The sequence below is a fragment of the Rutidosis leptorrhynchoides genome, chromosome 10, assembly GCF_046630445.1.
Source record: "Rutidosis leptorrhynchoides isolate AG116_Rl617_1_P2 chromosome 10, CSIRO_AGI_Rlap_v1, whole genome shotgun sequence".
In the NCBI taxonomy this organism is placed as follows: domain Eukaryota; kingdom Viridiplantae; phylum Streptophyta; class Magnoliopsida; order Asterales; family Asteraceae; genus Rutidosis; species Rutidosis leptorrhynchoides.
Window position 1 is genome coordinate 322,014,364 of NC_092342.1, and position 15,327 is coordinate 322,029,690.

Genomic DNA, 15,327 nt, shown 5'->3' on the forward strand with positions numbered 1-15,327 from the left:
GTTTAAAAGTAATAATAATGATAATACTAATAATAATGATAGAATTAATAATAATGATAATAATAATAATAATAATAATAATAATAATAATAATAATAATAATAATAATAATAATAATAATAATAATAATAATAATAAATATAATAAATATAATAAATATAATAATGATAATAACAATAATGCTTAATAATAATAACGATTAAGGTTTATGACTATAAATTATAGCATTCTTGTTATCATGTTTAATTTATAATACAAATATCGTTCTTAATACTTAATATCTTATCATATAATTAAACATAGTAATAACCCTGTTACTCTTGTATATGCCATAAAAATATTCATGAGCGTATTAAGTTCATATTTACACTTATCAATACACTACAATTATATTCTTTTTATCATATTTTATCTGATCATAAACATAATTATACTTATTTTACTCATAATAATAATAATAAAAATCAATAATAATTATAATAAAAATAATTAAATTGCTACCTTTAAGAAATCGGCAAAAAGGATGCCCCGACCCTGGCTCGAACCCAAGACCTCTCGTTAACACAAACACCCACTCAACCATTCAGCTACCCATGTTTTTTTCAGAATTAATACCCATATATATATATATATATATATATATATATATATATATATATATATATATATATATATATATATATATATATATATAGCCCGTAATTAAACATCATCGTCATCTTCTTGAAAACAAATTTTAATTGACCAGATCACTTAATCAAACAATGTCGTAAATTATAAATTCAAATTAAGTTTTGAAATTGAATTATAATCGAACTGTTGTGGGATTTTTAATTAACAGCTAATCAAAACAAAATTTTAAAAGAAAAAAAAAAAACAGTCGCTGAAGAACATATGTGAACTCTAACCTTGATTTTGATTTTTGAAGAATTTTAGATCACGATTTATACATGAAATAGATTGTAAATTGTTCCTAGAAACTGTTTGAATCCCCAATTGAATCTGAAATATAAACCAGACTTTGAATTTCACAAAGAACAGGTATTTTGACTTTTTGATTTGAAACCTTTGACTCGAAAATTCTCCTTTGATATTTCAAATTAATACTTGAAAAATTGCAGATAGAATCACGACTTGATTTAAATCCTTTCTGCATTTTTAGTTTTTAAAATCTTATTCGAATTCGTGCTATTGCTGAAAAGTTGAATATACAGTGATATCGAGCTGTTCTTCAGTTTAATAAAAAAATTGAAGTAATTAACATTGATAATTGATAGTGATGATGAAACGTTTGAGTGGTTTATCAATAATAACGTGAGTAATTCGGTTGTCTTATATCAAAGAAGCTCGACAAATCTAATCAATCAATAACAGAGACATGAATAAAATAAAAAAATATATATATAAAACAGATATAGATGGGTAACTGATTTTGGATATATCTGCTTGTGACTTCGAATCTTAGTACAGAATTGGATACTTTATCAGTTTAATATTCGACAATTTTGTATTTAACTGGTGTGTTGCTGATTTCATACAGATCCTACGCGTTTATATATATATAACCTATGTAAAATTAATAATTATCAGTAAAACTAAATAATAAATATATAGTTACTAATATTATAAACACAAAATACTATTATTAATAATAGAGATAATAATAAGATTAAGAATCAAAATAATATTAATAATAAAAATGATATTAATTTTTAATGATATTTAATAATAATAATAATAATAATATGAATAATAAGAATAATAATTATAATTATTATTAATAATAAGATTAATAAAAATATTACGAATATCATTAGTAATTATTAATGATAGTAACCATTAATAACAATAATAATGACATTAATCATAATAATAACATTTTTAATGATAATAATTGTAATACTAATTATACTGATATTAATATTATTCATGATAATAATAGTATAAGTAATAATACTATAACATTTTTTATATATATCAAATTTTGTATTTATAATAATATTAATAATACATATCTTGATATTAGTACTAATAAAGTAATAATAATATTATAGCAATTATATTTGAATTATAATTATATTATATAATAACATATGTTGAATACTTAATAGTTACACAATATATATGTATTACTGTATATTATTAATTATTAATAGGAATCATATATATATAAATATATATATATATATATATATATATATATATATATATATATATATATAGGTTCATTTCAGTTAAGCGAGGCTTAGCAAGCGTCGATTTATTGGCGACTTGACTGCCGCTTAGAGCCTAAATTGAACTCCAGGCACGATGTAAAACCCATGAAAATTTTATTCTACCATTTTCATGGCGTCTCTGTTTATTTTATTTATTTTTTATTTTCCTATTTATTATTACTTTTTTATATATTTATCTATTTATTTCATTTTTTTATTGCTTTTTCTCATTTTTCATGGCCGGAGGTCCCCTTGAAAGCAATCTCTTTACCCGTCGAATAGATAGAGGGAGGACTTTCTCCGCTCTTGTGAGTGTTTAACTCGGGGTGGAGAAATGATTTCTCTTTATTCTAGGATAGAGGAATGATTGTCTACATCCAACCTCCCCCATACCCCACGCATATGGGATTGGGTATTGTTGTTGTTGTTGTTGTTGTTCATTTCAGTAATATTTGATTATTCTATTTATTATTTTACATTTTTAGTTTCAATTAGTTAAAGTGTAGTTTATTCATTCAAGAATATTACATCTTATATATATATATATATATATATATATATATATATATATATATATATATATATATATATATATATATATATATATATATATATATGTGTGTGTGTGTGTGTGTGTGTGTGTGTGTGTGTGTTTACATTTTATTTTTACACAGCTGTTCGTGAATCGTCGGGAATAGTCAAAGGTCAAAATGTTCTCATGAAATAGTTCAAAATTTCTGAGACTCAACATTACAGACTTTGCTTATTGTGTCAAAATCATATAAAGATTAAGTTTAAATTTGGTTGGAAATTTTCGGGTCGTCACAGGTTGGGCCATTTTCAATTAATTTAAAAAACAAAAGAAGAAGATGGGTGAGGATATTCAGGTTTATTTTCAATTTAAGAATAGGAATTTAATCTACAGTCTATTTTGAAAGAGATAGCAGATGGGGTTTAGAAGAAGATGAGAGAGGTAGAAGATGGGTTTTAATATGGAGTATAATTCTTTATTTAATTTAATACGAAGTATAACTTTATTTAATTTAATACGGAGTATAACTTTATTTATTTTAATTTATACTTAAATATAAATACAATATATAAAAATAAAAAAATAATAGTGTTAATAATAGTGAAAATAATAATAATTATAAAATATTAAAAGTGGGGTCAGTGTGGTTAGTGTGATGAATGTTAGTGAATGTGGTTGGAAATGTGGTTGGAAGAAGCTGTTAAGGTGGCGTTGATGTGGCAGCAGTGTGATTTCATGATGGGTGTCATGGATAAGAGTGCTTTAATAAAATTATACTCCTATAAATAGAATTATATAACAAAAACTAGATTTAAAAGCCCGTGCGTTGCACGGCAACTCTAAAAAATAGCATTTGAAGGGGTTTGTTTTGATAATGTGTAGCTGTAGTATACAATTAGAATTAAGAAACTCTTAAGTATTGATAACATTTATAATGAACATATATGTATTGAAATGATTAGTATGGTACACATTAATAATGAATACAATTAGAATGTAGCTTTCGATAGTTCATAGTCAATTACATCATCTCCAAGTTGCTTCCGCGCTAAGTTTACAACTGTAAATCCAGCCCCGCTCAACAATGCATCACCTGACTATATAATTGTGTTATTACCTCTAGGTTCTATAGCTTGTGTGTTACACGGCTATTAAAAAAGAATTTATAATTTAGTTATGGTTGAAGGTTATGTACCTGACACGTGTACTATGAATGCTGTAATCGCAACTTGTGTAGACGAAATATTCTTTGCCTTTTGAAGCTATTCACCATATGATCGCCATAACCCCAACCAACAACCAACCACTCATGCGCGTAGTACACTTTCAACACAAGTTTCATTAGCCATCATGGTAAAGTTTTGATCATTTCAGCTTAGCTACAGTGTTGTACATAACTTGGAAATTTTTGAATGTTTCGTTTACATGCTTTATATCGGGACCTTGTAAAAAGATGATATCATCATGAGGGAAAGTAAAAACAAACGTTGGTGAGCCCGCACTAACCCAAGTTATAACAAATGATGGTGAGCCCATAGAAAAAAGACCACAACTAAACGCACCACCAAGCGAAGTTGAGTTTAACTTGTGGTACATTAGCGTTGACCATCATAACCAAAAGGCAACAAAAGACGAGTAATCCACTCTGATGCAACCATTTAGACTCCACACTGTTCAGAAACCGATCAAAGGTCACTTGGTCTTCAATAGAAAAATCCCCAAATTGTGCTTCCCACAAGGCGACAAAAGACAACTAATCCAATCTGATTATTCGTTAATAATTTTGGCATCATGAATGGTAAAAGTAATATTGTCATCCATAGCTACAATAAACAAACTTAAGAAAATGTGACAAATTATTACATGAGAATGTGGTACTTTATCAACGTGACAGTTCATCCATCTTTCTATGTTTGTGATTTTTTACAATGTTTTTAAATTGATCTGCTAAGCTTAAGATGATAGGAGGTGGCTCAAATCGACCCATTCATGACTCCAACATTACTGCTACTCTACAGGTCAATTATAGCTACTATTTACCTTATGTATATGAAAGATAACATGTCCATATAAATTAGCATTAAAATGTTATGTCAATTAATTAGTACAACTCAACAATAAATCGCTTGGGTACATCACAAGTTGAGCACCATGTAACCATGTTACATCTACGCACCATATCCTATCAGGGGTTGCCATTGATTGAACTTATATTCTATGAGCCACAAGAAGTGGCTTGTTCAACTAAAGGAAAGAGATAACAAAGTTAGTAACAGAACCTTGTCTTATAGATTTTGCTTCAACCTCGATAGCAATTTGACAATACTCGAATATATTTGGGTACTCTTCAGACCTGTCAAATAATTCCAGAAGACAGATGGATTAAAAAAATCTATCTAAGAATATATCCAAACTTAAAATACATGACTATGGCAGTGTACAGTTCTTATATCCATGCTTAAAATAGTAATTATAGAGAAATTTTAAAAGAAATCACACAAATGGATTTCACTCAACCATTTTGACCTTCACCATATATTAAGTCCCACATTTGGTATCGTCAAATGTTTCTCCTTTATTTGTCGAAAACCAATTACTCACTACAAATAACAGACCAACACATCTTAACACCTACCTTCAATTCAACACAAATATTCATAAAAAGATAAATGCCAAGTCAACCAGAACATTTAGGCTAAAGAACATTGATATGTAGATGAAGTGTAATAAATGTAGTTATGTATGTTACCCAACTGTATATCATCATTAATTATGTCACGTTTTGATTAGTATAGGAAAGCCTAGCTTTAAAATAATAAAAAAATCAAAGTCCTAAATCAGTTGTACCAAATATTTGATATCAGAATATGTGAAATGATTAGGAAATTAAAATTAATTTTTTATCAACTACTGTACTAAATATTTAGTATCATACACAAGTGGTTAGAGATTCCAAATAAAGATTTGAACATTAGATGTAATCACTGTAAATATTTCCCTATTAATATGGTCATTTTAAATTTAACTTTAATTGAGAAACCAACTAATCCAAAGGTAAATTGGAGTGTACATAAATGGACGGTTAATGGTTTATTATTATTGTAGTTGGATACATAACTGAAATTATGTGGATTTAACTATTGAAAACTGAAAATCAGATAAGTTTACCTGTCCTGTATTCGACGGGACTTCTAAGAGGCATTTTTTGATAATTTGTTTCATCTTCACAGAGGTTTTCTCAAACTTGAATGTACCACCTATCAGGACTTCAGCAAAATGTTCAACTCCTTGATTGGTTGTATTTTCGATTAGCAGCAAAAAGCTCGTGGCATCTCCTGGTAAACTAATGAGTTGCATATCATCGTGAGCAGTAAGACAATGGTAATTGTTAATAGCAGAGCATATTCCAAACTTATTTTCAACAAAAGATTTTATTGTCTCACAGGATACCTGAATGCAGATATTGATAAACATTACTACCAGATGAACAAAAAACGCGGGGTTTTTCTTGCCTAAAAGGTACTTCTATTTTCCCGAAGGTCTTTAACAATAAAATATTTACTTCAGCACACCAACGAACTTAAAACTATGATCATAGTTGAAGTTAGCAAACCTAAGAACAACATTTACTCAGTTTAATATGGGCTAGTGAGAGGCGTAAATAATGTTTAGCTATGTAATCGATTGGTTACATTGTGACTCCATCGTATTATCCTAACACAACTGGCTGTAATCTTCATCTAGCACTGTGTGTGTGTGTATAATCATGCATCAATTTTCAGCTACATAACCATACTCAACTTATTAAATTGTGTGTGTGTATAAAACTAATCCTAATCTTAAATCGTAAGTAGTAATACATATATACATATAATTCATAATTCATTCATTATAAGAAAAAGTAAAAAAACATCAATTCACGAACAATAATAACATGACATGAACAACCAAAATTAATTAAAACACAATGAATTGTACAACAAAATTACATACCTATGTGTCAATCGGCTACAAATTTGCTATTTTGATTGCAATACTTGTTGAATATTTGGAATGATTGTGTTGGATTGGGAATGCAGAAAGACGATAACTGATTCGACGATTCATGTGTTTCAGATATCGGCGTAGTATGTGGTTCCTTTGTTTTCGATATCGATGTAAACCGTATTTGTTGTTTTCACCTATTAAAAATACAATCAAATTAAACCCTAACTGAGCGATGATAAACCCTAACCATGTATATATTTAGCGACTGATAACCCAAGATTGAGGTGTTGCGATTGATGATGAAAATACAATTGAAATTGCGATTGAGTATACATATTCTCTTGAGACATTGAATCGATGGATGTATTAGGGATTGTAGGAGATGGGTTAGGGTTGCTGTGTATGAGATTAAAGACGTCCAAATTTCTTCTGCGTGATTTTCCCTTGAGCCTCTTAGATGTCTACGTATATTTTCTTTGGTTAATTATCATTAATTGTGATTAATTAACTAATTTACACCTCAGCAAGCAAGCTTAAGATGGAATTAAGGACTGACACGTCAGACTAATCTTCACGATTTATAGTATGTTATAGATTTTTGTTGCTTTAAAAAAAAAAAAAAATTAAATTAAATTATATCTATATATCTAAATGAGAAAGCCCAAATGAATAGTAAACTTAATAGGCTTTACAAACTTACAACAAACTTTTCCTTTTTTACAATTCAACCTCACCCTACCTAACACTTAACTTTATAGTTTTCACAAATTTACCACAAACTCCTCACACACAAAACCTCTCATTCATTATAAACCCGCCACACAATTTTTACTATCTAATAATTATTCATTATTTTATTATTATTATTATTATTATTATTATTATTATTATTCTATATTTTATATATCCAAAAGTAATAGGGAAAATGAATAGTGAAGTTCATAAGGTTTACAAAATTACAACAAATTTTTTTTTTAAAAAAAAAAAAAATTCAACCACACCTTTTATAATAGTTAACTTTATAGCTTTTATAAACTTACCACAAACTTTTCACATTTTATAATTTAAACATAAAACTTCTCATTCATTATAAATCGACCACATAATTATATTATACCTATTTACTAAAAGGTAAAACCTTATAAATAGTGAACTTTATGTTTCTATAATTTTACAACAAACTTTCAATCTTCCGTAATTCAACCACAACCATTATTATCATTATGGTTTAACTTTACGTTTATTAGAAATCAAACACATAACATTCCATTTACTAATAATCAACCACATAACTTTTCACTTATTACAAATCGTTAATGTTGCTACTATTAATATAATTGTTATTTTTATGTTATTGTTATTATTTGATTTTTTTTATACTTTGAGTTTTTTTTTTACCCATTTCAGTTTATGTCATTTGCTTCTATTTTTTTTTTTTATACTTTTCATAATCGAATTTAGCTAACGTTCTTCCGCCGCATCGCGAGTGCGCCACAACTAGTTAATAACGAATTGGATCCCTCACATTTTAATATTTTTATTTACGTTTTTGCAGCAGACGTTCAAATACAATCACGATTTGAGTTCTATTTTTATTTTGTGTTTTTACTTTTTAGCCCTAGACACAGCAGATTCCATACTTACTAAACATCTACATACGATCTCCATTATTATATTATATATATTCCTTGCATCAACGGCTGACGGACGCCATTTTTTCCGGCGAACAATCATGACTTTAGCAGCTCATATCTACCGTCACTCTAAACAGGTCCCGATCATCCTTCCTTCCTTCCTTTCGTCTGCTCAATTATTATATCGATATTACTTTCTACTACTACTGTATATGTATTAATGTAAATATTTGTTCTATATATTTAGATATTTTAATTTCATGTTTTTGTATGTATTGAGCTACTATTGATGATTACTGATTGATGTAAATGTAAAATGATTCGATGTTAGATACGTTAGGATACTGCACGGCTGAAATTTTTTTGAGATCCTGTTTAGCCCTAGGATGATTAAATAGTTGCAGAAATCATAATTTAGTGTACGATGAACGGATGACTGAATATTGTTTCATATGCTTGCTGAATGAATTTGGCGATTTGGCTTATTGTAATATGATATAGTACATCTGATGAGATGGATGCATATATGCTTGCTAGTAAGTTTGTATATGACATTGATCTGTTAAATGTTGAATTTCAGTTGAGAAATGCACCTCGGCAGGATCATGCTACTCTGGTCCGGTGGTTTACGCACAGTAGTCGCCCTATTGCTAGCAAAGGGGACGGTAAGTAGCGGCACTAATTTCTATTTTACCTGCTGTAATTCAGATCTTTGGGTACTTTATGGAAGTACACCTATCACCTATGTATGCATATGAAAATATGATGAAACGCGTATATATTATTTTGGTCATTGTTATTACTCATATTTTATGATGATTGCAGATATGTCTAAGCTCCGACAGATTAAGAACAAGAATATTTGTGGATGTATGTCTTGCAGTGGATTCATTTCAAGTACGTCTATGTTAACTCGAAGCTACAGGGCAGTCAATCCTACAAAGGTATGTCAATTTCTTTAGCTCCATAGATTAGGTTTCTTATTTCATTAATATGTTGATTGCATATGCATTATATAGAACTCATCTGTCAAAAACCCATTGCCGTCTTATGCGTAGGTATCGAATGCCGGTGCTAAAGCAGAAAAAACTTCATTTAATGGCATGGTGTTTAGTAGAGGAATTTCATGGTAATTTTTAAAGATTACTATAACACCATTGCGTTTGCCAGTGTTCCTACTTCATTTTCTGATTATTTGGTTTATGTTTAACAGCTCTGATGTGCAACTTAGGAGAAGATTTTCAACAAATTCAGGTATCCTTATGTGTAACATTGCTATCTACTAGTCTTATTGCATTAGTAATATGTCAGTCATTAATGTCCAAGTTCCATCATAATCAGCTTTTTTTTTTTTTTTTTAGTTTTATTCTGTTTAACTTTACATTTTACATTTTAGGTCTTCCACCGCATCAAGAACTAGGGATGCCTTCCCTTTCACCAACAATGACTGAGGTTAGTGTTATTATAAGCTTAATGGTAGCTTAATGTGTTTCTAATAGTACTCGGTTTCCTAATATTTTTGCTTGATTACTTATCCAGGGGAACATAGCACGCTGGTTAAAGAAAGAAGGAGATCAAGTTGCACCTGGTGATGTACTTTGTGAAGTCGAAACGGTACGCCTTTATCGTCTCAACTTTTGAATTTGCTGCGAGATTAACTGCTAACATGTGCGTCCTTTAATGATAGGATAAAGCCACTGTAGAAATGGAATGTATGGAGGAAGGGTATTTAGCTAAGATTATACATGGAGATGGAGCGAAAGAAATCAAAGTTGGCGAGGTATTCATCTTTTCTTTTATATGTTTTAGGGTTTTGAAATTGAGTATTAGCTGATTATACTTTAAATGAGGGTGTGTTTGGGCCACAATTTGTGTTCTTGCATTTACAAGTTAGTTAAATATTTTATACTTGATAGATATACCAAATTAAGTACTTTAGTGGTATGTTATGTATACTAATACTAGATAATACTAGATATGGAAATATGAATGTCAGAAGCGTTGGTATGGGTTACAGGTTGGTTGGGGCCTTTGGGCTGACTTGTCCTGCTAACACTTTTCTTATCAGCTTTCTTGATCTAATTTCAAAGCTGATAATGTGCAAAGAATGATTATAAACAATTTAGAAAATGGATAAAGCAGTTCAGGAGTTTATGCATATGAAAACACTTAAAGTGACTTTCAACCTGTTGAAACCTTTTGGCCTGGTTTTCTATCTAGTTAGAGCTGTTTTTTTAATCCATATGTTCTGTTAAAGACGATAAAATCATAAAATAATCCCAAATAATGGGTAAATGGGTCACCTCTAAGTTATACATCTATCTGTTTACTTGACCAACTAAATTCTTTAAAGGCACAACTTTTATTAAAAGGAACTAAAGTTATAATTTGGGCAGGTGATTGCAATAACTGTTGAAGAGAAGGATGATATTGAAAAATTCAAAGATTACAAACCCCAGTCATCAGATGGGCCCGCCCCACAAACTCCCCCACCATCTACTCCTACCAAAGAAGAAGTAGTCGAGAAGCCGATCACCTCATCGGAACCAAAAGCTGCAAAGCCCAGTGCAGCTCCACAAACAGACCGCGTTTTTGCTAGTCCTCTTGCAAGAAAATTGGCTGAAGATAACAATGTATCTCTCCTAATACTATTTGAGTACCACTATATTGCATCCATGTTTTAACTTGAATTAGCTGAAGACACTCTTAATCTCTCTTCTTTTTATGACTGTTTTCTTTAATTAGGTATCTCTTTCAAGTATTAAAGGTACAGGTCCTGATGGAAGCATTGTGAAAGCAGACGTTGAAGAATACTTGGGTATTTCTCAGTGTAACTCAACTCTTTGTGTTCAACAATTTAGCATGTCACTATAGGTGGCAAGATGGGCAGGGGCGCATAGCTAGTGGGTTTGGTTGGGTAACGGGTAAAATGAGGTTTGGGGAGCTCCGTTTGACCTGAAACACTTTTAGTCCAATTTGGTAAAAAAATGAGGTTTGGGAGCTCCGTTTGACCTGAAGCACTTTTAGTTCAATTTTCCTTGGGTTTTTTTTTACACAAACCGTCCTTATAATTTGGTCTGAATTTCTCTTGCTGTCCTTTACACTATCTAATTTCATCAATGAACCTTATTTTTGAAACATTGCACGCCATTGGTCCGTTGCTCCAACTTCCCTTCAATTGCGCAATTACCCCATTTCATTACCTACTCTCTCGATGGTCTAAAGGACATTTCTGCCCTCATATGCTATTCACATGGCATGGGGTAACGGCCCAATTGGAAGGAAGTTGGAGGAAAGGAACGTGGGCATAATATTTTTTTTTTTAAAATAAGGATCATTGATGTGATTAAATATTCCAAGGGACTGCTAGTGATATTTAGACTAAACCATAAGGATGGTTTATTGAAACCTTTCGATTTTACCCATCTGACTCTTTAGAGAGTAAAAATAGCTCTAATATAACCCATGTTTTAGTTAATGGATTGTCATTTTGTATGGCACTATCAGTTGATTTTCTTCTCTTTCGTTTGCTTAATTGCATTGCTTTGACTCACCCTACCCTCCTTTTGTAGCCTCTGGCAAGAAAGAAATTCCAGCTGCACCATCAAAGGCTGATCAAGCAACAGTTTCTGCTATAAATTACACCGATATTCCAAATTCTCAGATAAGAAAGGTTACCATCTTCATTAACTTCCCTGTGTAATCTTGTATCTACAACCCTGTCAGATATTTTGCATTAGAATCTATATGCTACCTCATCTGTTAAGTTTTTGGGTTGATTAAAGAATCATATATTCTTCTTAAGCTATATAGAGCTAATTTATCTTTTAATCTTAACAGGTCACAGCATCACGCTTGTTGCTTTCAAAGCAAACCATTCCTCATTATTATCTCACTGTAGATACCTGTGTCGACAAACTTACAAAGTGAGTGCTAATTAAACTTAAATTTGAGAATATAACACTAATTAGTCTCTCAAGATGATATGATGATGTTTTCTTTAGATTGCGTGCGGATCTCAATTTAATACAAGAAGCTTCAGGAGGGAAAAAGATTTCCATTAATGATCTGGTGATCAAGGTATCCATCTCTTTTTCTGCATCGTTTTCGCGGTCTCAAGTAGAAATAGCCGTTTTTAGAAAGGACGTATCAATACTTTTTTGATTAGATCTATGGGGTGTTAACTATAATTAATGATTCCTAGTGTTAGACACACATATGTGTTATATTATACACAAAATCACAGATATAAAGCTCCTGACATCAACATACTTTATTCTACTTCTTTTCAGGCTGCCGCATTGGCCCTTCGTAAAGTTCCTCAATGTAATAGTTCATGGACTAACGATTATATTCGCCAGTAAGTATATTAAAACTGGGAATTACATTCTTCTGTTTGTAAGATAATAATAATAGAGTACGTAGTAACTTAACATTATCATAATGTGTGTCCAATGGATGATATCATAGGTTTCATGAAGTGCACATCAATGTGGCTGTGCAGACAGATAATGGACTCTTTGTACCTGTCATAAGGGTTAGTTATTGTATCTTTTAGTTGCCATTACTGTCCCTTGCAGGTGGAACAATGGGCGAGTTGGTAATGGGCCAAAAGGAGCAATTTTTTTTGTATGGTTCATGTCAGGTTGGATTGACCCAAGAAACATTTGGCTAGAACTCTTACCGTTGTTTATAAATAATTACTGTGACAATTATTGCAAATATTACTTGTCATCTGATTTTTTTGAATAAAATGATTTTGGAGGTTTTGTGCTTTTAAAGTTCACTCCGAGTAAGTTTGACTTGTTTGTTCAGCTTATTTGACTTGTTTACCCATTAAGCTAAATTCTTTTTAAAAAATTCTTCTTTTTTTGCCTGTTTGATCCGTTACATAACCTATATCGACTTATACAAGTAAAAGGATGAAGTGAACACTTCTAATGCACCTGTATATTCATGACCAGCTATGATTTATATTGTTCTAACAAATTGTATCTTTCAGAATGCTGATAAGAAAGGCTTGTCAACAATCTCAGAGGATGTAAAGAATTTAGCAAAAAAAGCTAGAGAAAACAGCTTAAAACCAGCTGAATATGAGGTCTGACCTTGTTAATATCTGCATCTTTTTAGGTCATGATTCAGAAGTTCATATTCTCTTTTTTGCAGGGAGGTACATTTACAGTTTCAAATCTAGGGGGACCGTTTGGGATCAAGCAATTTTGTGCCATCATAAATCCACCCCAGGCCGGTATTCTAGCAGTTGGATCTGGTGAGTAGATAGATAGATCATTCTACATCATGTTTACGACAAAATTTTTAGTAGAGGTGGCAAAATTGGCTGGTTGGGGAATGGGTCAAAACAGGTTCGGGTTAGAACTGGTTGCTTTTTATCACACGTAATTGCCCGAGCCAAGCCGGGTTTATTCAAGGTTGCAAAACTCCCTATTCAGGGAGTACTTGGTCGACACTTTGGAGGGAGTAATCGGAAACTCGGGGATTAATCCGATTGGACTTTTTTATATATTTAAATAATAAAGTTTAGAATAAACATAAACTCTAACATAATTGTCTAGAAACATAAACATAATCATTCATTAGTTCAAAGACTCTTAAATTCTAGTTTAAATTTAAATTCGTATTAAAATGTTGACCAAATTTGACTTTGATCAACAAATCCAATTTTGACTCATTGACCGATTAATATAAATGCATTTTGGAAAATAAAAAATCGTCCTATTCTTAAAAAGGAGTAATCCGGGATATTTACAACTGTGGGTTGACCTGCAAACACTCTTTTTATCAGAATTTCAGTCGAAAACTATGACTTTCGTTTTTTTTTTATTAATGGATACAATACAATATCAACATTCTTTAATTTTGGTATATTGGATATATTACAATTTGACTTTGGGCTACTGTTGATCCATCGTTGCACTCCTCTGTTAGCTATACTCTTTATTATTGAGTTTCTTGTGATAGAACTTAACCCAAATTGATCGGGTCACAAGTAAATGGGTCACACTTATTGCTAAATACCGTCGACAAACTCATATGTTAACTAAATGAATTATGTGCAGCCGAGAGGAGAGTTATTCCTGGCTCGAGCGTTGGAGAATTCAGTTTTGCATCATACATGTCTGTTACATTGAGTTGTGATCATCGTGTGATTGATGGTACGTTTTATCACTTATCACAACTAAAAGTGTTGATTCTCGCACATTTGTCATTTTCTTCAGAAAAAGGTATTAGATGCTAATAATATTTATATGGGTATTGTGTTATTAGGTGCTATTGGTGCAGAATGGCTAAAAGCATTCAAAGGCTATATCGAGAATCCAGAAACAATGCTGCTTTAAATATGAATGACTTTTCTTCAATTTACAGTTATCAATTTTTACCGAGTTACACTGGCCTTTTCTTGATCACATCATAAAATATCGTTTCCAAATAAGAAAAAGAGGTCTTTTGAGGCATGAAAATATGGACTCGATTTTGGTCATGTATAGAGTTAAGTTTTATCTCTTATGTGCAGGAAAGAATTGAGTATGCTCCTTGCACTACCATGTAAAACCTAAATAAACGAATATTTTCGTATTATTTGTTTGTAACTGATTGCTAGGTACATTGAAAATACCAATTTGCTTATTGTCGCGTCTTTAGATTACATTTGAAGTCACTGGCTTTGTGGCACATCCCATGGACATGATTATGCACCTTCAAAAACATTAGTCAAAACATTAGTCTGTACGTTTTTGATACAAATTATTTTGATGACTCGAATGTTAAAACGATTGTATCTACTTGTGTCACATTGGAGGTGATAAACAATGGCTACTTGACTAATTGCCATACCCCGTCTATAAAATGAATGTTGGTTTTCATTTATCTTACATTTTCCTCATCAGCACTTCCATTTCCATGCAAATGATTTTGGACATTGAAGTTGCTTGATTGTCGT

At 30.9% G+C, this 15,327-nt stretch overlaps 1 protein-coding gene across 1 annotated transcript; it reads left to right on the forward strand.

Annotated features, from left to right (window-relative positions):
* The first annotated feature begins 8,355 nt into the window (after positions 1 to 8,355).
* Positions 8,356 to 14,977, forward strand: LOC139871721 (dihydrolipoyllysine-residue acetyltransferase component 2 of pyruvate dehydrogenase complex, mitochondrial-like). The gene is made up of 19 exons (XM_071859455.1): positions 8,356 to 8,506; positions 8,950 to 9,034; positions 9,195 to 9,313; positions 9,428 to 9,498; positions 9,583 to 9,623; positions 9,766 to 9,821; positions 9,909 to 9,983; positions 10,057 to 10,149; positions 10,766 to 11,002; positions 11,115 to 11,187; positions 11,942 to 12,042; positions 12,210 to 12,295; positions 12,374 to 12,449; positions 12,662 to 12,729; positions 12,840 to 12,906; positions 13,372 to 13,467; positions 13,536 to 13,638; positions 14,447 to 14,542; positions 14,655 to 14,977. The coding sequence occupies exons 1-19, from the start codon at positions 8,468 to 8,470 to the stop codon at positions 14,723 to 14,725; spliced, it is 1,653 nt and encodes a 550-aa protein (XP_071715556.1). The 5' UTR covers positions 8,356 to 8,467; the 3' UTR covers positions 14,726 to 14,977.
* The last annotated feature ends 350 nt before the right edge of the window (positions 14,978 to 15,327 follow it).

Coding starts and splice junctions, on each gene's coding strand:
- LOC139871721 (XM_071859455.1), top strand. CDS start 8,468: ATGACTTTAGCAGCTCATATCTACCGTCACTCTAAACAG. Junction 9,624..9,765: donor AAGATTTTCAACAAATTCAG/GTATCCTTATGT, acceptor TTTACATTTTAG/GTCTTCCACCGCATCAAGAA. Junction 9,984..10,056: donor TACTTTGTGAAGTCGAAACG/GTACGCCTTTAT, acceptor CTTTAATGATAG/GATAAAGCCACTGTAGAAAT.